General features: G+C 38.3%; 1 protein-coding gene across 1 annotated transcript in view; it reads left to right on the plus strand.

The window, feature by feature from the left end:
* opcml (opioid binding protein/cell adhesion molecule-like) overlaps positions 1-27877 on the plus strand; it is a 187988-nt gene that overhangs the window by 93475 nt on the left and 66636 nt on the right. The window contains exon 3 of the mRNA XM_075486517.1: positions 23561-23686. Within this exon, the coding sequence (XP_075342632.1) occupies positions 23561-23686 (126 nt within the window). The remainder of the gene's footprint in view (positions 1-23560; positions 23687-27877) is intronic.

Below are 27877 nucleotides of genomic sequence, written 5' to 3' on the forward strand. Positions count from 1 at the left end.
CCGTTCTAAGAAAGTAGTTATCAGAACTACCCTCCTCGAATTTCGTTCTGATAACTATCCTTCCCCAGCGGAACTGTTTCAGTCTGCATTCGCACATGAGTCGGGACCTGATAGGGACTGATGCGCCGCGCGCAGCCGTCTGCTTCAGTGACGTGTTAGCCGTTAGCCGTTTAGCGCTACATTCAAACACAAAACAAAACGGTAAAAGTAAGGAGAGTAGAAAAAACACCACCAAGAAGCTAATATGGAGAGCGGGGAGGCCACTGTGTTTATGATCTGCATGATGGTGATATTAATCATGGACAATCACATCAGGCGTCTAATATCGAGGCTGGAAAAGCTCACAGAAAGAGTCAGGAGATACTTTTTCCATTTCATGAAGGAAGAAAGGAGAGCAGAGCGCTGCAGACAAATGAGACCAGTGTAAGTTTAACTTATTAAACACCCGCAAGTTGTGTCTGTGTCTATGAGTAAACATTTCAGCCGTGATAGCATGACATGGGGCGTAGCTACCGACCACAACACACCTCCGTTAGATTCGTTCTATAGAACCATGAAAAGACCCGACCTTGGAGAAGGAGCTAAATAGTTATAGGAACTAAGGGAGAAAGCCCCGAGTTCCTGTATGTCCGAACACGGGAGAAAACGGCCCCGCGGATTAAAAGGTTATTAGAACTGCCAAAGGTTCCTACAGTCCGAAAGCGGCTAATATGGCTAATTTTATCTTTCAGTCATAATATAGCAGGACATCAATTAACTTTCTAAGCTTTTGCTCATTTAGCAGAGCTCCTGCAAGTTTCTCAAACTGAAACCTGCCATTTTAGTGTGACTTGAATAAGTCGATGAAAAAAAGAGATAAGAAAAAAAGAGAGTCATGTCAATTTTTCAGAATTACACACCAGGCAGTGAATTGATGGAAGGGATGAGATGAAGTTTGACCCAACTTGACAGAATTTCCTCCTTCAACATTCAACATGACCTGGAAAACACTCCAATGCCAACCTTCAGTCAATATCAATCAGCAGAGACAGATGAAATTAGTTCCTGAGCAATTTGGCCCAGCATACAGACTGGGTTATTATCCGGGTGCAGTTTGCAGCATTTCTGTTTCTAAAGCCGCTGTTTCTTTAAAACAAATACAAGTTGGTGGCAGGTAGCATTTCTTGTCTTTCAGAGTTGTCAGAGTAAATCGATTCTTTATCAAGACAACGGTATGCCTGAGAATTGGCTTTTCAATTTATCATCCTTCTGCTCTACACAGAGATTTACAAGTTTACAAGTTCTTCCAGTTACCTGGAATATTTTCAAAATATTTAGGCATGCTGAAAGGGTGATTATTTATTAATGCATGGTATTAATTACCTTTCTGCTTACATCTGCTTACACGGTTGCTGCAACATATCACAGGAGTTGTCATGGTGATGTAATAGTAATGACTCATCTGCTTCCTACAACATTAGTGGGTTATGAAATATTTAATTTGAGAATATTTTCATTCTAATTCAAACATCAAAGTGTCTTACAGAGAAGGCATCATACAAGGTTTTTAATTTTTTTTGTCATATGTTGACCTATTCACTTTGAAGAAAACGTGGACCCACTTGAGGGTTCTTTACACTCAAAACTATATTAAATAATAATAATAATAGTATTAATGACAATAATTATAGCAACAGTAATGTATAAGCTATTGATGACAATACAATAATCTATGCCAAAACCTTTGCCTTAAATGTCTACAGGAATAGCTGCTTTGTATGAAAAATGGCTTGGGATGGTGGCAAGTCCAGGGTGTTCCCAACCAAGGTTTTCAAATATACAAAAAGGTTTAGGAATTTTTTAATAGATTTAACTTCTTTTCAAACTGTGCAGAGAAAATGGGACTGCCTTTCACACAACGAAAGGAGAATAAGAGGCGGGGGAAGTTATTTCACGTCCTCAGAATTAATAAGCACAATGTGTATGTAGACTTTAGACAAGCAAATGACTTGTTTCGTCTCCATGAATGCCATGAGATGATATAACTGATGGGAAGATGAAGTGCGAGATAAGTAAATAGGGACGTATTCTTCCCCTTTTTGCTCAAATTGACACAATTTCCTGAGGCTCTGAAATGTTTGTGACATGCTTTGGCAAAAAATACCACAGGTTTGAAAAAAGAGATTTAATGTAAACCACAGGTTTAATGTAAGAACTCCTTTTTCAACCATTAATTTATACGTCTATTCAGGCGAGCTGATTTTAGGGGACGAAGTAACTCACACACTCCACCCCTCTCTTCAGCAGAGTCTGTCTCTTTTGAGATTTGTTGTACTCAATAACCCACGACGTACACTTTTACCATATAATAAAGCATACAGGAAATAGCCCAAGAGTTGGCGCTACCACACACAGCAAACCCAGCTCATAATATCACAATAAGGGAGGCACGCATGGGATGATAACGTCTCAGTGACCTTTATTAATTAACTAGTCTCAGTAATTAACAAAAGCAAGTTATAAATTCAGGCAGATATATCCATGGCTAAATGAGGGTTACATCTAAACATGATGCTGAAATCACATCTAGTGCTCACTGAGAAAAAAAAAAATCAAATTTAAATCAGGGCTCTATCTTTAATCAAAGGAGATCAAACAGAGAAATCAATCTCCTAAATGATAATTATCTATTGATTTTCCGATCTGATTAATTATTCAATTAATTAGATTTAATAGTGTATGTGTGTGTGTGATCTCCCTTTTTTTGTGGTTCCAATTGCTAAAGATAAGATAGATAAATTACATGCAAGGCTGTGTCTGTGCAAAGTAAAACTGATATTGATTTAAAGGCAAGGTAAAGCCACTGCAAATGTACCTGCTCACAAAATGTGAACACGACAGTAAAGTTAAACACATCAGTGCATGTACACTAATTAACATTAAGCATTCATTTCATTAGCTGTGTTGGTTGTTGCTTTGCTCCGTCTCGTGTCAAGTTACCAAACTTCCTGAAATATATAATCTTCCTTCGTGTACCATCCCATCATCTGGTGATTCCAACAGTCCATGATGAGCAAGACTGGGAAGACTTGTAGTTGCAATGGCAAACACAGTCTATATATTGCAATATTCTGTTGGTGTAGGTTGAAGGAAACCAGTTGTACCTCAGAGTTAGAACTCAACACAAACTTCCTTCACTGAACGATTGCTAATTGGTAGGTTGGCAGCCTTTGTGCATTGCTGTAGGTGCTAACTGAACTTATTTCCAATCAGTCAGCAGTGTAAACTTGACTGAAGTGGTCTTTCCAGAAGATTCTTTTGTCGTTACCATCGGAGAGTTCTCTGTGTCTTTATTGGGACAACAAAGAAGTCTTGACATTCCTGTTACTCAGGGATCCAGAAAAGAGCAGCTGGAGAGGAGGTGCAACTTTTAATTAAACTCCCACAATTACACAAGTTCATTAAGGTCGTCCTTGTTTGTAAAACCGTCACATCAGAATTACGGGAGGTCTCGTCCATTTCAATCTCATTGACAGATTGCAAAACACACGTGTTGTTTCACAAAAAATTACCTAACAAATCCACAATCAAGACTAAATAATATTACAATAGCTACAGTTTTCTTCCTCAGCTCTCGTTTCACTTTTCCACTCCTGTCGCGACATATGTAATGATGTAATGATCTCAGCAATTGTCACTTTTAAGTAAAACAAAAACGTCAAAAAATTATATTGCCAGTTCAAATCCCATTCAGCACAATCTTTTCCACAGTCCTTTCACTTTTCTACTTCCACGATTGATTACTTTCCTACTTCCCTCCCACCCAATAATGGTTACGGGTAGGAGTTAAAAGTGAATGCTTAGGGTTAGAATGGATCTAGATATTTACAGATAGCCATTGCTCCCTACACTTGACCCAATGCTATCTGCACAAAACTGCCTTCCAGAATGTTGACACTGTACATTTTTTTAAGCCTGGTCTTTGAAACTGATATTTATTGGGCGCGTGGACAAATGTACCATGTCATGATTTCGGCTGAGACTGGGCTGGACGGGTCTCGTCAATGACACTGGCAAAACAGAATCCAAGTAAACAAATGGCAGGCAGCACCTGCATCCCCAGAGACATGTTTCCTCACCTGCTGGAGAACAACAGCACTGGGAATCAAGCAGCATAAAAAGAATAACCTTTCAAAGATACACAACCAGGTCTTTAATAACTGCTTTCCAATTAATTCAGAGGTACTACTACAGATTTTTTATTTTATTTTTTACATTTTTTTTTGGAAGACTACTGAAGCTACATGATCAGGATAAAAGTAATTATTGCGTTAGGTGTAAAATTACGCAATTCTATAGAAATTACTGCTGTGCTATACAGATATTAGACAATAAATACAATGTGTCATTGTCACACTGATATCAGAACTTTGGTTGACTCGATTCAGGAAACTCTAAGAGGAAAGTGAACAAGTTCAATACTAGTCCAATTAGATACAGTGACGCTGGAAAGCCAAGAGAGTAACACGCTTTCATTTACCAACAAGGCTTAAATTTACCAACTGAGAATACTATGTTCTTCCCCAAGAGAATTTCACAGCAAAATCCATGAATGAAGTCCCAGGGTCAAGTTCTCACTCATCTTGTCTGTTTCTCTCTTCATCCACTGTGGAGGCAACACAAGTCAAAGACTTGTGAAATCTCCGTAAGCACAAAGCAAGACTCATGGTTGCAACACGGTTAACGTAAACCACTGCAAACGACAACACGTTTACAAGAACGAGACATGACATAACATTTAACACCATGTTCATACAATAAGAAAGCAATGTAGATAGAGTTTACAGTGTTATAGCCGCCTGCTTTTACAGGCATTCTAGGGTTTTGAAAGTATAAGTGGACCTGAGCTTGATCTTAACAGCAAGTTCAATGCTTTCACAATAAATTCTCGTTGCAAATATTAGAACTGTTAATTATAAACATCCCTTCACCCATAAGGCTCACTGCATACTGCTAATATTGTTTACAGGACCTTGAAGTCATGGAATTCATATATATATATTCTGCTCCAAATGTCAACATCCATCCATTTCCTGTACCTGCTTCTATACCTCTGGGAGGATTGCAATCATTTGGATTGCAATTGAAGCTTCTACTGCAAATTACCATGAAGGGGTAGACTGTTCAGCCTTTTCAGCAATATTGCCACACACTGTCGACATGGGTCTAGACCACAGGGAGCTTTTGCATGGCCAGTCCTTCACATATTTGCTCCTTTGGAGGAGGGGGGAGGATTTGATTCATATGACCATCTGAATCATATGACCAACAGTTCGAAACAAACACATGGCATCCTCTGAACAGGGTGCCAACGTGCAAAGATAATTCAGTGAAATTATAAAGTACCCTAAACAGAAGACAGGTTTAGCCTCTTTATTTCAATCTAGTGTAATGATGTGGCTCTGTATTTTTCTGATTAGGGCCAAAACCTTTCTCTGCCATAAAGAGAGGAAATAAAAATAAGAGCATTGGTCCTTTCAGTTCAGTGCACACTGGTCTAATAAGCTTCAGGGCTCATTATAGAGTAGAGAGACTTCTCCCTTACTCCCAAAATGCAAGTAATGAGGCATTTGAAATATTCCACAACATTAGGATAACTGAAATTTTAGTGTAAGCCTTAAAAGCTTTGCTTGTGTAACACAACATCCTTCTTCCCCGAGGCTGTTAGGAATTCCATTTTTTCAGCTACCATCAGTAGCTGGATGGATATTTGGCCTGAGCTGCACTGTTTGTATTTTCCTGTACAATGATTGTTTTCCCACGATGATTAACACAAGCTAAGTTCTTAAACCAGCTCCCCTGGCTTTCATTCAAACCAGTTATTTGATTTTCAACATAACCTGGATATTATTCATCATTTGCTCTAAGACATTTTTTTCCCCCCACTCTTTCAGTTGTGGGCCATCAAGCATTCAGATGACTCCGACAGCTTTTACTGAAATGTTTTCATTGGATGAAACAGCATCAAAATTGAACAATGACTCAGTCATCTAATGGGTAGTAGTCTGTTTAGTCTTAGAAATAAGCCCTGTTTGAGCTCACGGGCCCCATCGCTAAGAAGATTATCTCCTGTTTTTGAGGCATGAAGCAGCTTATCCACACACCCCTCTGGACAGAAATGCAGTGGCTCAACCCACATCCATCCTTTAAACAGAAACTGCCAAGCACAAAGTAATTAGGTTGTTTTTTTGTTTGTTTTTAAAGAAAATGTATACAGTTTGATTGAACTTAAAGAATCTGAGATTGTGGAAAGACAACAATTAGCTTTTGGTGTTGATCTCCCTCTAAGTAGTCATCTCTCTGGTGCACAAAGCCAAGTGGCAAATCTTTCTATTGTTGGTATGAAACTGTGATGGTGTGTCGCGTACAAATTAGATCTTTTCAGGTCAGTGGTGTAATACATTCCTCCCCATCTTTCAGAAATGTTATGTAGTATGTATTAGCATTTTTGTGCAATGTGTATTCAGAGGTATTATTTTTGTTTTTTAATGTAGCTCAATACATACAAAGTGCATAGTCAACAGAAGCTGGATAGGGTGAAAAAAAGGGCACACAAAATGCATAATCTTCTTCAGCTTTTTTAATTAGTTTGAGGGATCTTATCGCTCAAGGTATGGGAAATCTTGTTTAGGTGGTCCCACAACACTGCCATCCTCTACTAACCTCCACACAATTATGTCAAATTCTCTAAAAATAACATGCAGCCATTTCTGTTGAATGTCTTGTTGGAGGGCAAATGTGTTAAAAGGAGGAAAGGCTGGTTTCTTTCAAGAGTTAGTCTGTCGCAGTCTAGAGTTGGCTTTAACCAGTCGGATGAACTGAGTGGAGCCATTTCGTAAATTCAAACACTTTCCAAAGCTTTTCAGGAGATTTTTTACCTTGAAAGAAAAGACTTCCAGCTTCTATTTTCTTTATACTCCCAGTATATAGATGTAAAATACTTAAAGTTAAAAAGAAGCCTTGCTGGGTCTTAAGTAGAACAGAATCATTTTTGTAATGGTCCCTGTCTTAATTTAACATTCGGCATGCTAAGCAGACATAACTAATAAACAGGGTACACGAGGAGTGGGGGTTCTCACATAGGGAAAAAAAGAAGAGAAGAACCTCAAATCACAAAATGTCAGCATGGCTGAGACAGAGGCTTCAGGCGGGATACGCAAGTCTTCCCTTTGATCTACATCAGAACAGACATGACAGGAGGCTTTGCTGACTTAAAAATAAGGAATTAATGAATTAATGGTGGAATTCACTGGATTGCCCGAGAACAATACATGACTTTAGTTGTAGTGAAGGTCTGCACTGACACCTACAGCATTTCTTCTTTCGGACATTCACATCACACACAGTTTCTAGACAGGTGAGACCACTGTTCAGTCGACTGCATAATGTGCATCAACCACAATCTTCTTATAGATCATTTTTTAAGTATTTCAATTCAATGCAGTAACCAAGATTTACTGGATGTTTTCACATCATTAAGACAAACGGTGGCTTTCTTCTTCGGGGGATTTATTTCATATTTAAACTAAACAACGAGATGATGTGGCTGCTGCGCCTCCTGGCCTTTGTCAGTGTCAGTATAGCTAAATGTCAGCATACCGTCTGTGATTCTCGTTTATCTTTAAACATCTTGAGTAACAATAACACACGACAAGCATATTTTCAATTAAAAGCAATGTGAATATTTAAATGCAGCATTTTGTTTGCCCACCTTTCTTGACTTTACATACTCCTCAAAGTCTTTGAAAATGCCAATGAGAACACCAGAGCAATAAGCCTAGTTTTCTGGAGGTAGTACCTAATAAGGATAAATCCAGAGTGCCACCTCTATGAACATCCGTAATCAACAGACTGTTTCCTCAAATTAGACATAATCTTTCAAGAACATTTTTTTAAACATTCTCGAGCCGGTAAACACAGGTGCAGCATTCAGGAGGAAACAAGGGGGGGGGGGTGTCTCAGTGCCTTGCTTAAGAGCATTAAAACCATGAATAGTGGAGCTGGATTATTTACACGAGCACACATTTTGTTTCCTGGTTGAGGAAACAAAATGAGGACCCATTTTTATAGGCTATGTGCATTCAGAGTGGAAGCTGAGCTCGATTATCAATCAAACAGGATGGAGCTTGTCTTTCCCTGCTGTTAAATCACTCATGTATTTACAGCAGGATGTGCTCCAGATTCAAGAGGAAAGTACAGTACAGTACAGGAGATTTTTTTTTTTTTACCTTATCAGGGGCTTCATTTTTCAATGCACCAAATAGTGTCTAAAAGAATAAAACATTTTTTACAGTTGGCATATATAAAGACAAAGTAGACAGGAGGATCTGCTTGCCTGTACAGAGACACTGACCCACCTCTAACACTTTTTGTATTTTGAATCACATTTTGGATCCACTTCATAATAAAATCGCAACAAATCCACCGATCTAAACAACCGAGCAGGTTGTTAGCTGATATCCTTAAACACCCCTACCACCCCCTCAAGTAGCAGGACGAAAAATTACTCATGTGAGTGTTTCAACATCGGAGCAAATGTCATTCTCAAGGTGTTTTCTTTTTCTTTAATCCTTTTCTTTAAAAGTCCTCTCGAGGATGTAGGAGCATGGGTGGATTGCACAGTTACATGCAGTGCAACACATGAAAAAACATTTTTTTTCAATTCTTAGGTTAGAAAATTCTTGCAGTTCAATCCTTGCAAATTGCAGTTCTTGAAATTCTGAGGCGATGCCATGATGTGGCAGGCAGCCTTTCTTGTCTTTTTGCATGAATAGACTGATTCTGTAACTTAGAAAAGTCTGTCAAAAAATCAAAATGACCAGATTATCATAACTCACCATATCTTTTGTTTTTTGAGTCCTAGGAGAACATTTACTGATTTGGTGATACTATTACAACACAGAAGATTTATATATATAAAAAAACCCAACAACTTTTAATTAGGTCTACTTTGATAACTTAACTCCTTTATGAATGTCATAAGACATTTTTTTTTTTTAAAAGAAAAAAATTCAAATTTCTTTAAATTCCTAAATTGTAACGAGTGAACATCCACTTCAAATTTCTCGTTTTATTTCCTTTTCTTCTACTTCTTTTTTTATGGCTCACAACAGCACACCGAAGTGGGGAAGAGTCATTCTAGTCCAACATGTAACCAAATAACAAAAAATAAGGAAAACCTTTTTGACTTACCCAACAGCCATCTATCAACAAAGCCCACCGTCAACCTCAGGGATATCTGTGAAAAGCTATTAATCCAAATCATTAAGGTATGTGAATATAAACCTAACACTGCATCACTATATCCTTGCCATTTGATAACGTTCTATTACTCTGCTTTTGTGGACAACGTAGACGGAAAACGTGGAAGATGATTTTGGTGCAGCAGTTGCTGCATGACTCCTTTTTATTAGATATTCCAGGTTGTTATATCTCCACATATCACTTAAGAATAATGAGCCTTGGCAGTCGTTCTGATAAACTGTTGTTCTGGCTTTCCTAATAAATTGACATTACACACTCTCTCCTTCCAACAGTGTTTTGCTAAACCTGTGCCTCCAATGACAGTCAGGACATGCTTTTTATCAGCAGTAAATAAAGGCAGATTTGGTGGTGAATTGTGATTGCAGATCTTATTAAATCACTTTGCATGATGAATTTAAATGCTTTCATTCCCAAATTTTGTGCTCTGAAAAGGAAACTAACATCACTACATATGAAAAATCCCAACAGCATCAGGCACAAAGCTCCCTTTTAAGCTCAATTTACCCCTGCGCATCCTTTAGCAAATATCAACAACGATTTCCGAAATGTTAAAAAAAAATATTTGCACAAGGCGCTAATTATTCTGTTTTCCAAATGTAACAATGTTAAAAAAAAAAAAACTTGGGTAAATAGATGAAGTAAATAGTGTCTACCCATTAAACTTCCAAATGTTATGTCAGAGAGGGGGTTCCACACATGGTCACAGTTGTTTTTGATAAACTATGAGTCGATCAGTCTGCTGCTGCATGATGCATGGGCCGTCTGTTGGGAGACTGTGTGATCAGGAGAATTAGGAGAAAACAAGGGGTTCAGGACCTGTGAGAATTTATTGGCATCAAAACACCTCCATTTTATTTGTCTTTCTCTTGGTTGTTACCATGATTACTCTTAAAAAGCCTTGGACTTTGATGTAGACAGTAAATGGAACTTAATCTTACAATAGAGTATAAATCTAATCATATTTCATTCTTCTTTGCTTTTTTCCCCCCATTTTTTTCATGTTGCTCTGAGGCACCTGGTCCACTTAAAACTTAGTGTGAAATCAAACCTGGAAAATATACTACACACACATGCAAGATAACAAACTGATATTATTGAACAATACTGTTTCCCTGTGATCAGCATTTTGATGCGTGCTCACAGCACCTTTACCATGAGACAGAGTAGAGCTCTGAGCTAAAGTTGGGAACCACTTTGGGTGTTAAGGCATTACTTATTGCCTCAAGTTTGCCTGTAGCCATTGAGAGTGCTGGCGTTTGCTGAATTCACAACCCGACACATTCTGTCCTTCGAGAGCCCTGTGACATAAGGACCCTGAGGCCATCGTGTCTGTTGTAGCCTCTCTTACATCAAGGTTTTCTTCAGTGTTAAGTCTAAAATCCCTTAAAGTAAAATAACTTGTACAAGATAACCTAAAGTCTTCTCTTTAAGAGTTCAAACAAGTATTTAAGGTGCTGTACTCCATCTTGATACGGTTCTTAAAGAATACCTTAAGGTTAGTTTTACTATTTCACAAAAGATCTCAGCAATTAAAGAGAAGAAAACCCTTTAAGTATCTTTGACATTATCACAAAATTTAATTTATGTCAACAAATTAAGTGAATTTAAACATCCCAAGTAGAGGGAAATGCCTCCCTTGCTGTAATGTTTACAATTTTTGTTGTTCTTTTATTTTTAAATTCCTCAGATTCCTAATTTGTCATTTGTGCCAATAAAATCCTCCCCATTCTTACTAACTGGAACTTTAAGAAAATGCATTTCAGATGTTTTGTGCAGCAAACGTCCGGCATTTGAAATTATTTTAGACTTTCTTGTTTTTGGCTCCTTGAAGTACTGTCTGGTTTTAAAGCAATACTATGTAACATTTGTACCTTAAAATAACAGCTTGAAAAAAATTGTGCGGCTAGAATGAGTTTTAATATTACGATTGGCCTGTCTCCTATGCCCTTCTGGGGTCTGAGTTGGAAAAACGGCGCTATGTAACTTTGCTGGACCGGCCCGGGAGCTGAACGGAAGTAATTCGACTTGCTTTCTGGCACACCTACCGCAAAAACAAATAGACCCCTCTCACGCTCCCAGGTACATTTGATTACTCTTACCTTCTCGGTCGACATAGCTTGCACCTTCTGACTCCTCGCCGGTTCGTCAACAAACGTGAAAGCGAAAGGGTGTTGTATTTACGACAGTGTAACCGTACATTACCTCCAAGCCTGTAGGGGGAGCTCCATAATGGGCTTTTTGAGAAGTTACATTGTATTGCTTTAAGTGTTTGTTGTTTAACTTGGTGGACCCATGGTGGTTCACAATGTAGAAGAATTATCATATGACACACGTCTTTCCCAACCCATTGATTTACCATTGTTGGGCCTTTAGCTGTTCTTAACATTTCAAGAGTAAAGCTTTTATTACAGCCTGAAAAGTAGGTATTTTTAATATGGAAGGCTTGGATTACATGAAGAATATTGTTCCTTTATGGAGTGTAACAGTAGCAAACAAGTAATTGTGAATCCATCCTAAGGATTATACCTGATACTCTGTATATATCTTGGAAATGCAGTCAGTTCTGTTTGATAAATGGTCCGGCTGTTCCTTGCTCTTTAACCGGTCAGAGACATTCTCCTCACGGGAGATACAAAACAGATTTTCCTGCACTCTTTTTGCTTTTATTTTTTCTTCCTCAGTTTCTTCAGTCATCTTTTTCTTGCTGACACACAGACCCCAACATGCGGTAACTTAATCAGTTGATATCACAATTTGGGATGCTGAAGAATTTTTTTGTAATTAAGAATGCAGGGAAAGTCAGAGGGAAGGTTCCTGATTTTTTTTTTTTTTTTGCCAGCCTGCAGTGTAACCATCAGCATGGAGAACAAAAACAATGAGGAAGTGTTGTATGATGTACTAATGCACTGTTGTAAAACATCTTTCTTTGCACTTTATATAGCAATGTAATTTTTTTTTTTTTTTTCCATCTACTCCACCAAATTCCATGAAACAACTGCCCAAGTCATTACAGATTCATCACTCTTGCTGGCTGCATACATTGTGCATGGAAGAAACACAAGGTCAGACTCAGAATACATTTTTCTACTGACAGATACAACATACAACCATCAGCACACACGGTGCCTCGCTTTGTTTGCAGATTTGAGAAAATACGGACTTAGTCCATATGATACTTTGTCCATACATTTCGGGTTGCAAGATTCAGCAGTATGGTTAAGATGCAGAGTAAAGATTGACGTTAACCGTTCCAGTTTGAAATGGTGTCACTGCACCATGCCTCCGTCTGCTTTACATAAATCTGTATGACAGTCAGCTGGTGCACTGCAGGATTCATTACGTTTTCATTTCAAACCTTAAAAAAATAAAGGTTGTGTGAAAGTATGACTGCAGGCATGTAGAGAGTGGAAAAGTGTCTACAGGGAGAGGAAAACAAAACTTTGAAGATGGTTACTTTGCCTCTTTCCATTACCTAATGCACATTCACTGCATCCATAAGCAGTGCCAGGTGAGATGCTTTGTTGTTCAGGGTAAAAATCAACCTGAGATTACTTTCACCTGTTAAAAGTCACAAATTGTTTCAGAGCGGAAAAGTAGGGCAGCAAAGGTTGCATATGTACAAATGCACCATTCTCTGTGTCGCAAATAAATGAATAAATTAACAGACAAGAAAAATAAGTCTTTAAAACAAATGTGTCTTAGAAAAGGTTCTTTATGAAATACAAAACCTACAATAATGTTGTTATTGTGGTATTTCAAACCAGTTTGCTTCTGATAGGACCATGTTTGTCACTATGTTTTAATAGTGTACAATGGTATCCTTATGACCATAAACTATTGTAATACATTGATTCTTTGACCTTGTTGTATAATATGCCAACAAACATCATAGTCTCCTATATATTGTACATTTTTTACAAACTATTTACTATGAGCAGTGTCATGTGGCACTTGGCTTACTTGAATAATTTAATGACATGTTCCTATTTATTTTTTTTTTTTCTTCTGCCTCAGATAAAAATATGAAATGAAAATAGCTTGAAGCAAGACTTTTAGCACCCTGTATTGCAGCTACCTACTTTATAAGTTGCTTGACAACAAAGAGAGTAATGGGAAACACTTTAGGTTGCACCACTTGATGCAGTCCATCATGGAATTTGAGGCGTGTTTAAGGGTCATTATCCTGTTGTAAAAATTCAGTTTTTCATTTTTTTTTACAGACTGTCTCAGGTTTTCTTCCAGAATTTCTCTGTATTTATTTCAACCCATTCTCCTGACCACCAGTAAAGGGCTTAAAAATGAGCCTAAAGCATGTCAAACCCACTCATGCTTAACAGTTGCAGTGGTCTTTTTATAAAAATCTGCAACCATTTTTCCCCAATATTACAGGACCATTGTCGCCAAAAAGTAAGCTGAAAGGTTGGATACACAATATATTTAACTCTAATACAGAAGTAAACAACTATACAAAGACATAATAGTATAATGACATTTTATAAGCCCAGCACCCTTTATCATAAGTTTCATAGGACTGTAGTGCAGTTCTAAAAGGGTCAACTACTGGATTTTCTTCCACTGAGAAAATAAAATATAGTTCAGAAATATATTGACATATATTGATCAGTAATAAATAGGCCTCCACAAAGAGAACAAATAACACCAGGGTCAACTTTGCCCTGTTTCAGAGAAAGAAAGACCTACAAGCTGCTTCAAAGGCTCCAAAATAGATTTTGCTTGCCGTTTTGGCTCCTTTTTGAGACTTTACTGCTCCAGTGTGACCTTCATTCATTTTGTTTTTATGAAGATTGTAGGTTGTAACTGTGAAAGAATCACATTTGTTAAGCAAAGGCTTTTGTGTGGATGCAGGAGTGTTTTTCTAGCTTTTTGGCATTCAAGCCGTGGTTAGTTTATATTAAAGGCCCCAAACTGTGTTGGAAAAAAAATAAATACAATTACAACTCTCCCAGCAAACCGAACTGACGACACAAAGTTAATTGGGACCACAGATTCATGCTACCAACACCAAATCTTCAGCCAACCATCTGCTGTTCCAGCAAAATTTGAGATTTTCCAGACCACCCTATCAAGCTTTAATTTTACAGATTTTGAGAGCAGGTGCTCAGTGCAGGGCCAGATATCTGATATTAGATGACAGGACATGGTTTCAACCAGTATGGACATTCCCTCCTCCTCGGACATATCTGGCTATAGAAGCTTTTTTTTTTTTTTCCTCTCACCATTCTGGGTAAACTCTTTATGAGCTTTGGTGACAATTCATCTGGCATCTGGCACTCCATATGTTAACAGCAGTTATACCACAGCCAGGGTCATTGAGATTAATTTTTTCTCAAGTTTCTTTGTCAGTGTCAACATTAAATAAAGCTTCTGAAATGTATCCGCAGGAGTTTATGAATTGCAGTGCTGTCGCATGTCTGATGAATGATAATTGTTTGAATAAGCATGTGTTCAGGTGTTTTAAATAAAGTGCTTGGTGAGTGTTTGTCCCTTTTACTGCATTCCCTTTGAACCCAGAAGTCACTTTGTCAGTCCTTGCCCTTTTTGTTGCTATATTGATTCGATTTTGATTCAAATTTTCTCTTTTTTATCATTGTACCCTTGGGTTTTTTAGATTTTATATTCATTTGAAGGACAGATGAATAGAGTCATCAGTGGCCAATGCTGGGCTGATGTTGTCACATAGATGTAAACACACTGACTGCAATGACTACTGCCAGCTCAGTTGGAGAGGGAACATTCAAAAATAAAAAAATAACATTCACGTTATTTTCTCTTTCAAGAAGCTTTTCTTCTCTATACTCTGGCTCTAATAAACAGGGCGAGTGAATGAATACAAATATTTCCTCCAAATACCGGTAATAAATTTTTTTCTTAAAAGCCAGCCTGGCCTACGAAATCCATCCTTTCAAGGTTTATATCCAAAATCAAAATGCCTTGTTTGATTTTTTATTTTTATTTTTTTAATTTGGCATGACATAACACTCGTTGTAAATTACACAGGCACAAATAGAGATTACGTAATTTACACAAAGAAATGATTATGTCCAAAGAGATCCTTTTCATATCGCTACCAGTCACTTGTAAAATACCAACATTTTTACATTGCCATATACAACTGACTCATGTTAATACGCTGTTCCTTCTTAATGGTTCCCATGGTGCCAACATGCACGAAGTGCCACGAGATGACATTTGTTTTGATTTGGTGCTATATGAATAAACCTAACTGATATGAATTTAATTGCATGTATCTACCTGCAAAGATTTTGTGCCTTTTTTGTGTCATATTCTTATGCAAAATATGCCTTGGAACCATTTGAATTGATCTATTATGTTATCATCATTGTCAAACATTAATTTATTGTTACTGTTATACATTTATATTAACATCTACACTTTCAGCAGTTAACATGAAGTTGTTGTTTTTTTCTGGTGATAATATCAGTCCTTAATTAAATGGTTGGTTTACATGCTCAATTTCAGCACACTTGCTAAAAATGATTCAGATGAGGCCAGCATGAGTTTTATATGTTGAGAGAGACAAGGAAAATTAACTTTCCTTTTAGGTACCGGCCTATTGAGATATTGTCAGCCCTTGTACTAAGGAAAAATTGAATAGGTGGCCTTTGTATGCTAATTCTAACATTGGCTTGGGTTGCATTTGAAAATAAATTCTTTGAAATATATATTTTCCTGTTGAAAACCCTCAAAACACTGTTAAATGCACAAGAGGCTGGCACTGATACTAATTGCCTGTCAACTTGTCAATAAAATGAACACATGGCTGAAAGTCTGGCATTGTAAATACATGGAATTAAAAACTCAGACATCTCAGCCAGCATGTGTGTGTGTGTGTGTGTGTGTGTGTGTGTGTGTGTGTGTTGCTTTTTTCATGTCGATCAGAAGGAAATATATGATATATATATATATTATATATATACTCTGCCATTTGGTTTTACTTTATTGCTGCTGTTGTCACTTTGGACTGCATCCTTGAACATGAGATGCATTTGACCCACATGAAAATCTGACTTTGAACTGAGAAAGCCTGGTAGTTTGAAAGCAGGTGTCACTCCTTGTGCCCTCTACCAGTTGCTAGGAAAAGTAACCTACTTTATTCCTACCTCTCCGAAGCCCCCACCACTCTCAAATGTTTTATGACACTTTATAGACTGGAATGTTGGATCCCTTTCTTGTTCCTTCTCTTGCAGTTAGGTGTGCCTTTGAATTCATAACAGCCACTGACAAGAACACTGAACGTACTCAAGTTATTTGTCATGAATGTCTATTGTTCCAACATGAGATAAAAGATGGAAAAACTCACTGACAGGAATTCTTTTGAAGTTTCATTCGCATTATAATTTGCTATGACAGAAGACTTAGCATCTGCTACAGATTTTGTGAATGTTAGTACAGATGGGGAAGCTTTGAAGTTTTGAGAAGTCAAAGGTTCAGGCTCATCCTAAAACCCTGAGGAGGGTGTGTCTTCTTTTCTTTCATCCTTTTAGTTGTTATAAAAATGACCTTTTTGAGTGCCTTTTTCAGTCTGTTATGAATGTAAATGTATGAAATCCGTGTTTCTAAAATGATTAAAAAGATTTAAGAACACAAACAGGTACATTACACCAACAAATAGATAATTGAATATTCTCCACCTGCAGTGGACAAGAAATAACAGATTAAAAAATGTATCATCACCATCACCAAAACTGATTTTTTTTGACGAACACAGAACATGTTAATCCTGGTCCTGGATGTTTCAAGAGGACGAAACAAATCAGATCAGATTAGGTTTGGCATTAGAAGAAATGCCATCCATCCCCAGAGGAGCGTAATGTAAATGTAAATTTCCTGTTGCTTATCTGGGTTTCAGTCTCTATGGTAGCTGGCTAATAAGCAAGGTTGCCATCACATCCTTTTCGATTCGCATTACATAGCCCAGTTCTTCGGAAGCAGGCTACTCTGCTTGGCCTTGTTCAAGTTCTTACTTAAAACTCACTGTCACCTGTGAAGGTTGGGACATAGATTGATCTGTACCTCAAGTGTATTGCTTAGTTTGATCTTGCCATCATACAAGCTATTATGCTGACTTAATCTGGAAAGTTTTCATTTACTGCAACAGCTTTGTAAATGTAAATAAATCAAAAATTTGATGCCACAAACGACAAAAAAAAAACGTGAGAAAGGCAAAGAAAGATTCTGCAACCAGCAGCTGATTTGATGAGAAGTGAGGGTGTCAGGATTGGGTATAAAAGGTGCATCCAGAACATTCTTATCAGATCATGGCTCATCACTGTGATGAAAAAAAACCTTTGCCAAAAAAAAAAAAAACTCTTTGAAGAATTTGCAGAGCATAATGAAAGAAAAGTAAGTTAGTAAAGTTTGTTTCCGACTGAGAGCTTGGATGTCAACTGCCTGGATACACCTTGATAGGCTGAAATATCGGGACTGCCTTTATACCCGAGTACCTTTACCTATTAATCCATGTGCACATGAATTAGGAGACTCATTTCCATTTTTCAGTTGATACGTTTGCTTGACTAAACGTTCTAAATTTGTCTTTTTCTTTTTTTTTTTAACCCCTTGTCCTGTCCAGCATTATGGCAGGAGAATTGCAGCAAAATTTCTCTTTTTCTTGTAGCTGTGAGTAGAGTTTAACTCCCTGGAGAATAGCTCAGCCTACTTACAAAACCTTTTTTTTTTTTTAATTTTGTTATAAATTGTCTTGACCCTTCAAACTCAGTTTCTTGAAATCTTTTCTCTTGAGAGAAACTTGGAGCCTAAATATCCCCCAAACAATTCCCTATTGCACTGAGTGACTGGGGGATCGTCATAAATTAATGATTCATATTGTCAGACAAAGCAATGTATGATATAATTACAATGCTAACAGTATCGTACTGGTTTTGTTCTGATGCTATGTTAAATTATTGCTGCCACATTTCTGCAACCGTTCCCTGTAAATGACGCACATTTACCAGCAGGAGGATGTTAGTAAGAAATAAATAAATAAAAATAGAGAAATGCAATCACATCAGTTGTGTCCAAATGTTAAACACCCAGAGAAAACATCATTTTCCTCTTTGTGCAGCCTTTTAATTCAACTTTCTAATTATTCCCTTGCTGTAACACCTTTTTCTGTGCAGACATGGAACAGTGACATGTCCTCAGGCCCCTACTTTCAGTCACGGTAGCCCCAGTAAAAGGGAAGCCATGCTTTTAATCACTGGGTTGGTGGCATTATAAAGCAGGGGGACCTGTCACTGCTTGTTCATTCATCTCTGCAGAAGGTCAAAAGAGTGGAAAAAATAAAAGTGGTTCTTCAAACAATACATTTCACCCCACCCCTATTTAGAGACTCTCACAGGTGCCACGTGTTGCAGTTTACCCTGAATAAATCATGACCACACAAGGTCTGTGGAGTCAGTCCAATTAATGTAAACTAATGACGACTGTAGAGAAGCTTCCCGACTCCTTTTTGCCACCCTGCTTGCTTAGCAGTACAAATAATGGATTGCTTTACAGGTGTACTAAGATGCCTGGTGCATGGAAAATATATGCTTTGCATATGATACACAGCATTGCTCAAGAAAAAGTACTTACAGCAGTTTAGCATTCACTTTCTTTTTCAACATGTTCTCAAGGTATTGCATAGAAATGAGTCATATCGGGCATGGTTTGTGTTCCATTATGAGCATTTTAAGCTTTTTGTGTGTCTTTTTACATTGTTAAAAAGACACCCCTAATAGTTGAAGTCAGGGTGAAAATACAAGGTAAGGTGTCATCTTTTCACAGAACCTGGCATGCAATGACAAATAATAGGCTTTACTTTTGTCTCTTATGATTCAGTCTGTAAACAATGACAGAAAAACACACACACACAAACAAGAAGCAGTATTTTTGATCAGGACATAGATAGAAAGGAATCCCTAAGCTTCTCTCTTCCGAAATGTTTTCCAGCTGCAGCGGTTTGACTGGAACAGTTTTCGTTCACAAGTATCTATCTCACTGTCAAGCCGATATGATGCAAACATTTGAAATGTTGCCAAGAGAAAAATACACATTCATTTACAGTTTTTCCTCTCTCTTTTTTTTTTTACAAATGTTTAAAAATTCCACAAGTAACAAAACCTTACACTCAAGGAGTAAATTTAGCTATCATCACATTGTCAGCCTCACATGTTACAGAACACTGCACACATTTTCACACATTAGACAAAATAATATGTCACTGTTATGTCAAGAGATGATGTCACTTCCAAATGTATACACCTATGAACAAAGTGTTTAAACCACCAGCTGTGCAGCCCCATAGCGTCTTAATTGTAGACACACAAGTCAGCTTTAAGCTCCGTAAAAATTAGTTGACTTACCATGTTGTCGACAAAATGAAGGCATCGGGTAAGATGGAGGGGTGAGGATGAGAGGGAGAGTAAGTGTAGGAGGAGAAGGAGGTCAAGGAAGTGGCCAAAGTAGCGATAGAGACAGACATATAGACAGAAATAAAGTGAATCAATATTTACATCACTCTGCAAAAGAGCACTTCCTCTGCGTGCTTAAATCATTATGAAAGAGGAAATGCTGAATGTGTTTAAGTTGAGAACAGCAGTGTGTTAATCAATTAAAAAAAAGAATTAGATCATAAGACTTGTATGCCTGATATGACCACAAAATAGTGATTTTAAATTGATTAAATCGCTTTCACTGAAGATCTGAGGAATTTGTCTTCCTAGAGGCATAGCTGTGCTAATTGTGTCTAGCGTTTTAACAAAATTGGCCTTGTTTCCAAAACTGTGCTTGATCAATCGAAAAGGATAATCATTGTGGCTGGTGTGGAGCAACTTGTGTTGATCAGCTCATCAACTCATTCCTGAACGCTTTATCACTTTTTGGATTTGCCCCTTTGTATATTTCTTTTCAAAGATCATTAGATTTTCTCGTTTCACCAAAAGAGCTAATCTCTGAACATCTGGTGGAAATCAGCCTCTTAGTGATTTTGGTCACGGCTGTGTATACAAGCCAATAAGTCAAACACAAAAAAGCCAGTGGCTTAATGATGAGACCAAAGCAGCAAATCCCTGCAGAGAAAGATCAAGAGTGATGAGGCAGGAAAAAGGTGAAAGCAGGCAGGGAAGGGAAGGCAGACACAGGTTTTCGCACACGTTCATAGTCAAGTGGCAAAAATTCAAAGCCCATGATGGCAACATGGCTGTTATAGCCAGGGGCAATGCTAAGTCTGAAAGACAGATGAGCAGACAGATCAAAACTAACAACAATTAAAAACAATATTATCATGTCAGTCTTGAGGAGGAGTTCAGTTTTATTTGACAAAATATGAAAATGCATTTGCTTGGTTGCAGATGACCATGTTTCTGTGCAGCAAAGTAAATTTTGTGGTTGGTTCAGGGAAGCCAGCTAAATGGTTGTATAATATCTAGTTATATCTGATTAAAAAAACACTTTCAGCCACTTTCTAAAGTGAACACTCAGCATCCACTTGAAAAAAACTCTTGAAAAAAAGAGACAGAACAAGTATGGCTTGTTTGGAAGGGTTGCAGGAGAAAGCTTCTTTGCAACCAATTAATTAAAAGTTTTGACACAAATATGAAAAGTTTTAGTGGCCTCTAGAACGTACAATCACAGCCCTTTTACAGACAGCCGTTCCACTTCCTATTCGCCCCATTATAAAAAATTTGGCTGCAGTTCAGTTGATTTTGTCTGGGGGCGCTGGCGAGCGAGTGCAGAATGACCATTTTCCATAGGGCTGGCGCTAATAACTCAAAAAATGTCCCCGCTAGCGGCTGAAACCTGAAAATAATACTGTGATTTCTGACAGAGGGATGTGGATTTATATCGAAAGTACAATAACCTGGGAGTTATATCTTTCTGTTTTCTTACAGGTCTGGCATTTGCGAGTCAGTATCCGCTAGCATCTAGCTAACGGAATCTGAAGAACGCACGGCTGATTACGACCGGCTGCTTTACGGCACTCGTCCACTGTGCCAGAGTGCTAACCTGGTGCCGCTAACAACAACCAAAGCTAAACCAGAGGCTAGTCAGATAGTATGTAAAAGGGCTGTGCTGAAATCTGTAACTATTTGAGCTAACACCTCTCTGCTAGCTCAGCGCTAGGACTGACCATGCCGTAAAGTGATGCCACATGCGTGCCGTCACTCGGGATGCAATACTGACAATAAATGTGTATTTTAAACAAATCTAGTGAGTCTAAAAAATCAAACCAAGTGCCGTTTGAAAGGATAATTTATCCTGCCTTTAGGAAAATTAAAATGAAAAAATATAAAAAAATTCTATCAAAAGCAATGGCTGCATCTAAGGTGGATTTCATAGTACCACCATAGAGTTCGGCGTGCTCTGCACTGCTTCGTTGGCGCCCCTAGAGTGCAGTACCACCCGGAAATAGCCGCCAGTTTTCCCTCTCCTCATAATACTGAACGGACGGACCGTTCATAATGATTGGATTCTGATGCCGTCTATCAAACTGCAATCTGCTCCTCCCTCCCCCTCCTTCCCCCTGTGCGCGTACCCTGCTCCGTGAACGAATTACGCGTCCAGAAGCTTGGCAGGAAGCTAAACTAGAGCCAGCTTGGCTAGCACCTAGCATTATTAAACGTATAGTTATCATATACTAAATACTAAATACGGCAACGATCGATGCTTGCTGTCAGAACAGCGCTCGTGCACCTTCGTGCTCGTTCATGTACTCTAGAGGCGTGCCTTCGGGGGGAAAGTGAAGAAAAGGGTTGGGACTTTTGACCTGTGTATTTTCAAAATGCAGCTTCGCTGGACTCAAAATCCAGGATCTCCTACCCTACCTTTAATTGCAGTGATTTATTTTCCTTTATATAATCCTTTTTCATGAGTGTATGAATGTCTAAATGTCTAATTTTACCTAAAAATTAAATTAAATTGTTTATCTGAATCATATTAAGTCCTGTCCTCTTGGTTGCAAATGTATAATAAGTTGTGTTTGTTGTCAGCAGCAACTTTTCGGATGGCATTTAGGGGAACAGTCTACATAGTGTTCCAGATGAACCAATTGAGCAGGCTTTAGCAATGCATGCTAATTGAATTGGTGAATTCAAAGGTCATCTGGATGCAGAGTTGTCCATCACTTCAGGTCTCATTCCACTGCACCAACCTCACATAATTCTGATGTGAACCTGAAAGAAAGATATCAAATCCCAATGATGCAAATTCATGCCAATGTCAGGCTCTCTTTTTATCATCTATTATGCAAGAAGTTACGATAAACTCACGTACTACCAAGACGTGTTCAACACGTCTAAAAATTACATTTGTACGACTATACTATATTATGAAATGTAGGTTCTAGTTAGTCACCTTTTGTTATAATTGTGTCACTATAAATGGTATATTAAGTTACTAAGTTATTCACAGAGAATTTGTATTTTTACATTCATTAAAAAGTCTTATCTTGCTGTTCTAAATTGATCCTCTGCTTGGGGATAACTTACAAGTTTTTATAAACTACTATTAAATGATTTTTTTAACTGCTCATGGACATTTTTTCTTTCTTTAGTGTAGCCGAAGAATCTTGGTGTTACATTCTGAACCAACGAAATTCTAACTATGTGGAAAAGTGAGCAAAAGCCGCAGGCGTATAATTGAGAGAAAGTTTGTTAAACACAAATTAAATCAAATGAGGTCATTGAACAGAGCTCCAGATCCTCATCAGTTCACAAGGCATTTCCCAAATATGTTTATGTTGAAAACACTTTTTCAATACTAGGCTATGAAAAATAATGAAAAAAGAATTAGATGTAACCCATTTCATTTGTGTAGGTCCAGTCTGAATTGTTTGTAAATGATCTTTGAGTTCAATTCAATACGAGTGTGTTGAATTACACGATGTTAACATCTGACCCTTGGTCTGTAGCCATCCTCTCACAGAGTAAAAACTGACACACATGCTCACAAATCAAATCGGCCCAGTCAGAGAGATCCCGTCTAACTCCAGATCAGTCTGATGCTTCTCTAATAAGCAGTGTGACATAGATACATGATGAAGAAAATCAATCACGTTAACACCACGGCAAGCCAGAGAATTGTCAGATTTGTCATCTAATTTCACTGAGTCTCCAACCCTGAGTTTTTTTTACCACATGTCCCTGATCACGTGGAATTATGGGTTTCTTTGCACACGTGTCATATATTAGACCTAAAACCCCAATCATGATTTTTTTCTTTCTCTCCTCAGTTCCTGCTAAGATCACTAATATAACGAAGGACGTCACGGTGAACGAGGGCAGCAGCGTCAGTCTTATATGCCTGGCAGTCGGTCGACCTGAGGCTTATGTCATATGGAAGCATCATTCACCAAGGGGTAGGTCAAGAAGCCTTTCATTTTATTCTCATGTTTCCCATGTAAAATTCCACTGTTTTAGATAATAGGTACAGAAAAACAATGTTGATAACAAAACTTAAATGGATTTTTAAACTAATCTCAAGCACAGAAATTCAAAAAACGATGTTTGGTCATTATATGAGGCTACAAATATGCCTTTTTACTAGAAAAGAGAATTACTACAAAACTGGTGAACTTATTCATATTTGTGAGTGTTATCTAAAATGCTTATCTTGATGTCATTCTCTTCATTAACTGTTAAAGTGTAATTTAGAAAATTCACCAAGCAAAATGTGTGAAGCAACATCAGAGAAAAGGAGACTGAACAAGTCCCCTCACACCTTAGGCAACACACTGCAACATTTGCTTCACATGAATATTCCCCAACATGCATGTTTGAATCTTTAGCTTTTTTGCTTACGTTTTCAACAAGAGAATTTATGATAACAGATGCCAGGTTGGGCTCCCGTTAAGCTCGCTGGGATGAGCGGGCGGCCCATGTATGGAGGCTCTTTGCCCCGTCGCAGCTGTCACAGGTTTGATTCCTGCCTGTGTGTGGCCCTTTGCTTTCTATATATCTCTCTCTCTCTCTCTCTCTCTACCCTGTTTCCTGTCTAAGTGCTTTCAAATAAAGGCCACTCGAGCCAACCAAACCTTAACAAAAAACTAATGCCAGGTTTTAATCTACTGACCAGTAGCCTGCTTTCTTTCAACGGGTGATTTGAGGTTCTTGTGCCTGACAGAAACCAACTCCAGTCAAAGCATGACTTGGCTACAGGCCCCAGCTGGTTTGGTGTTTGGTTGGCACCTCACAGCCTGAAGAAGGGCCAAGAAGCTCTGTGTGCCTGTACTTGGGTGTGTGTGTGCTTGTGTGTTCTCTGTTCTAATTGTGCTCTGTGCTTCCCATTGAGCATTCATCAGTGTGAGTCACATGCTGCTTCTCTATAGGATCATCAGATGTTCAGCCTCCAATATGACAGGAATGCTTCCAGCCCAGCTGTTTCTCTCCCTCCTCATCATCTAGATCCAGTAGAATCAGGTTCTCATAACCCACTGGACCTACACCATGTTTGACCACCAGACTGGCGCTGATGCACCGCAGCAAAAGTAATGGCAAATGAGGCAATGGAATTATAGTTGAAAGTGATATACTAACATCCACATCCAGGCAACGTGATATGCTGCCTTTATGCAGGCCTGTGTGTATGTGTGTGTGTCTGTTGGAGTCCAGAAAGATAATGGGTTATCTTATTTGACATTTCTCGGAGTTGCACTAATGAAAAGACACACTATGTGGGGAAATGCTCAGGCAGCCAAAGAAATTCTCTCTGGCAGTCAGAATCTTAAATGTTTTTCCGACAGAGTGGCATTTTCCAGACTAGCCCCTCACCCATTTGCTTTTCATGTTTGTCACCAGCGATAATGGACTGGTTCCCTCTGAGGACAGTATTTTGCTTCTGTTAGCTCAACACTAAAGTGAGCAGCCTTGTCCCTGAGGTAAACTGCATTTCATGATTGTCTCAGATGTGCAATGTGGATTTTTACAATTAAAACATTTTCATGCTCACATTTTGTCAGGAACGGGATCGTCTCTATACTGCAGAAGCGAACAGCTTCTGCAGTATTGTATTGCAGTACTTGTAGTGTAAATGGCATGTGACATATGGAAATAGTTGCAGACAATCTTGGAATAAATAAGAAATATTTAGGTTTTGCTGCTTAATTTGAGTCTAAGATTTGTTAACAATATAATCTAAAACGTTATTTTCCAAGATCCCATTAGATATCACTACAGCTTCCATTGCACCGCTGCATTCAAGGAGACTCTCCACCCATGCATTGGATGCCAATAAATCCTCCAATAAAGATTGTGACATAAGTAAGCGTTTTGTGGACAGTAGCTGACCATAAATAAGTAGCTGTCTTTTACTTAATATATGTACCCAGTCAACTTAAGTCTCACCTTTGTTTTATGCACTGCAGTACTCCCTGTTTCAGCACAAGGGGACTTCATAAATTATTCAGCACTGTCCAGTGACTGACTGCGGGCCACTATAAGGATGAAAAGATATATGGTTTTGGTAAAACAGTTTATTTTGGGGACAATGCGATATGGATCCCTCTAGCCCATTAAGACTCATTAAAGCGGATGCTGTGGGAATATATCCTCAGTCAGATGTCAGTATGTGCCTTTGCTTTACAAATTGACATAGACTTAAAGATGGTTGTGATAGAACTTGTCCTTAAGTCTTGTGCCTAACCACTGCATTCGAGAGGAATGTGATGCACATGCCTTTTTTTAGGAGGGGGGCAGCCATGGCTCAGCATGTAGAGTGGTCATCTTCCAATTGAAAGGTAAACGGCTTGATCACCAGGTCGTCTGCATGTTGACGTGCCCTTGGGCAAGACTTGGAACCCCACACTGGCCAAGGACTATACCCATCAGGGTCTGTTTGTACAGAAAGGCACTGCATACTGTTTATAGCGTTCTTATAGATATATAAGAAGAAGAGGATCGTATTGTAAAGTCATTTGTAGATTCTAGTCGAGACTGAGGTGGCTCTATATAAGAGTGGATTGTATCTGTGTTTTAACAAATAGGTTGATGTAATGCTAATTTGCAACATCTGCAGATTTACTCTGAAATGCAATACCGCCACAAGTGAATATCTCAACAAAAATATCTCACCTTCTGTTGAATAGATTACCATGAGACATAGCATAGCTCATTATGCTTCCTTAGATGATGAGTTCTAAAGACGCTGCTGATCACCTCACCCATTAGGTCTCACTTCAGTTGGTATATGGTGCTTTGGAAAGCTCTGTAGTACTACAGCACAAGTACCACAGCCATCTGAGCATATAAATTAACATCCCTGCAAGTATTTTTTTTTTCACTTACCATCAAGATATTCAAAGTCAAACTGAGATGAAAATGACACTTGTAGCACATAGCCTACTTTATTTGATTGAGTTCAATATAGTGCATTTATGACCTCAGAGTTATTTTTGCAAGTTTAAATACAACTTTTGAAGTAATATTCAACCATCTATCCATCCATCCATTCATTTGCTGTACTTGCATAATCCAATTCAGGGTTTCAGGGGTGTTGGAGCTTATCGTAAAGGCCATTCGGGCAAGAGGTGGGGTACATCCTGGCCAGCCTGTCACAGGGCCAACATAGAGAGAAACAAGATTACCATGCATGCTCACACTCGCTCCTGGGGTCAATTTTATAATACCATTGTTGTTCGGGAAATTTTACTAAGCCATAATAAATAAAACAATAATAACTACTACAGAACTCAAATCAGTTTACAGTTTATAGATAAAATAATATATTTCTTTAAAACCATACTCTGGTGCCAGTCGATTAACGACTCAGCACAAGGTTTCAAAGTGTCGAAGTGGGCCTTGTCCATCACAGTACATCCAACCTTAAAGTTTGTCATTCAGTCTCTAGCCTGCCTTTCTTTTTAAATATTTCACTACAAGCTCCAATTCAATATTTCACACACTGATGCACACACACAAAGCCAACAGAAGCCCTGTGACAAACACCTTAGCCTCACTATTACCATCAAGCTAACATAAAGTAAATTCAGCAATAAGTGAAATTTGCAACTTCTAAACAGCCAGCAACATCAACATCAGATGTTCTGCACATCAGATGCATGGAAATATCTACAGGAAACATTCAGTGATAACAGACCAGCTGCTATTCATGACAATTCATTCTTGTCTGGGTGCATGACAGCAGATAAAATCAGACTTAGTGCCAGTATATGACATGGATGAGGACAGAGTCAGAGTGCGCTGCAGCTGTCTGCACCAAGGTTAAAACAAAAGCTGATCTTATATTACAGGTGTTTTTACGACCATAAAACATCTGTTAAATCCTTCAGATGCTGCTGGCTGACCTCACTTTGCTCTCTCTTCTATCTGAACCCTGCTTTCGATTTCGTATGCCAATGTTTGCCAGTTTCTGTCAGAATGTTGCTGTGTGACTACGCATATCCATAATTGCAATGACCCAGATTTCCAAGTGGTCTAATTTATTTAATTCAAATGATCCATTAATCATCTATAAATCATCTTATTTTAGAGTGAATCTTAAATACTTTCTTCCTCTTGCCTTATAGGTGAGAACCACATTGATGGAATTCAAT

The sequence above is a fragment of the Odontesthes bonariensis genome, chromosome 16 (assembly GCF_027942865.1).
Source record: "Odontesthes bonariensis isolate fOdoBon6 chromosome 16, fOdoBon6.hap1, whole genome shotgun sequence".
Lineage (NCBI taxonomy): Eukaryota > Metazoa > Chordata > Actinopteri > Atheriniformes > Atherinopsidae > Odontesthes > Odontesthes bonariensis.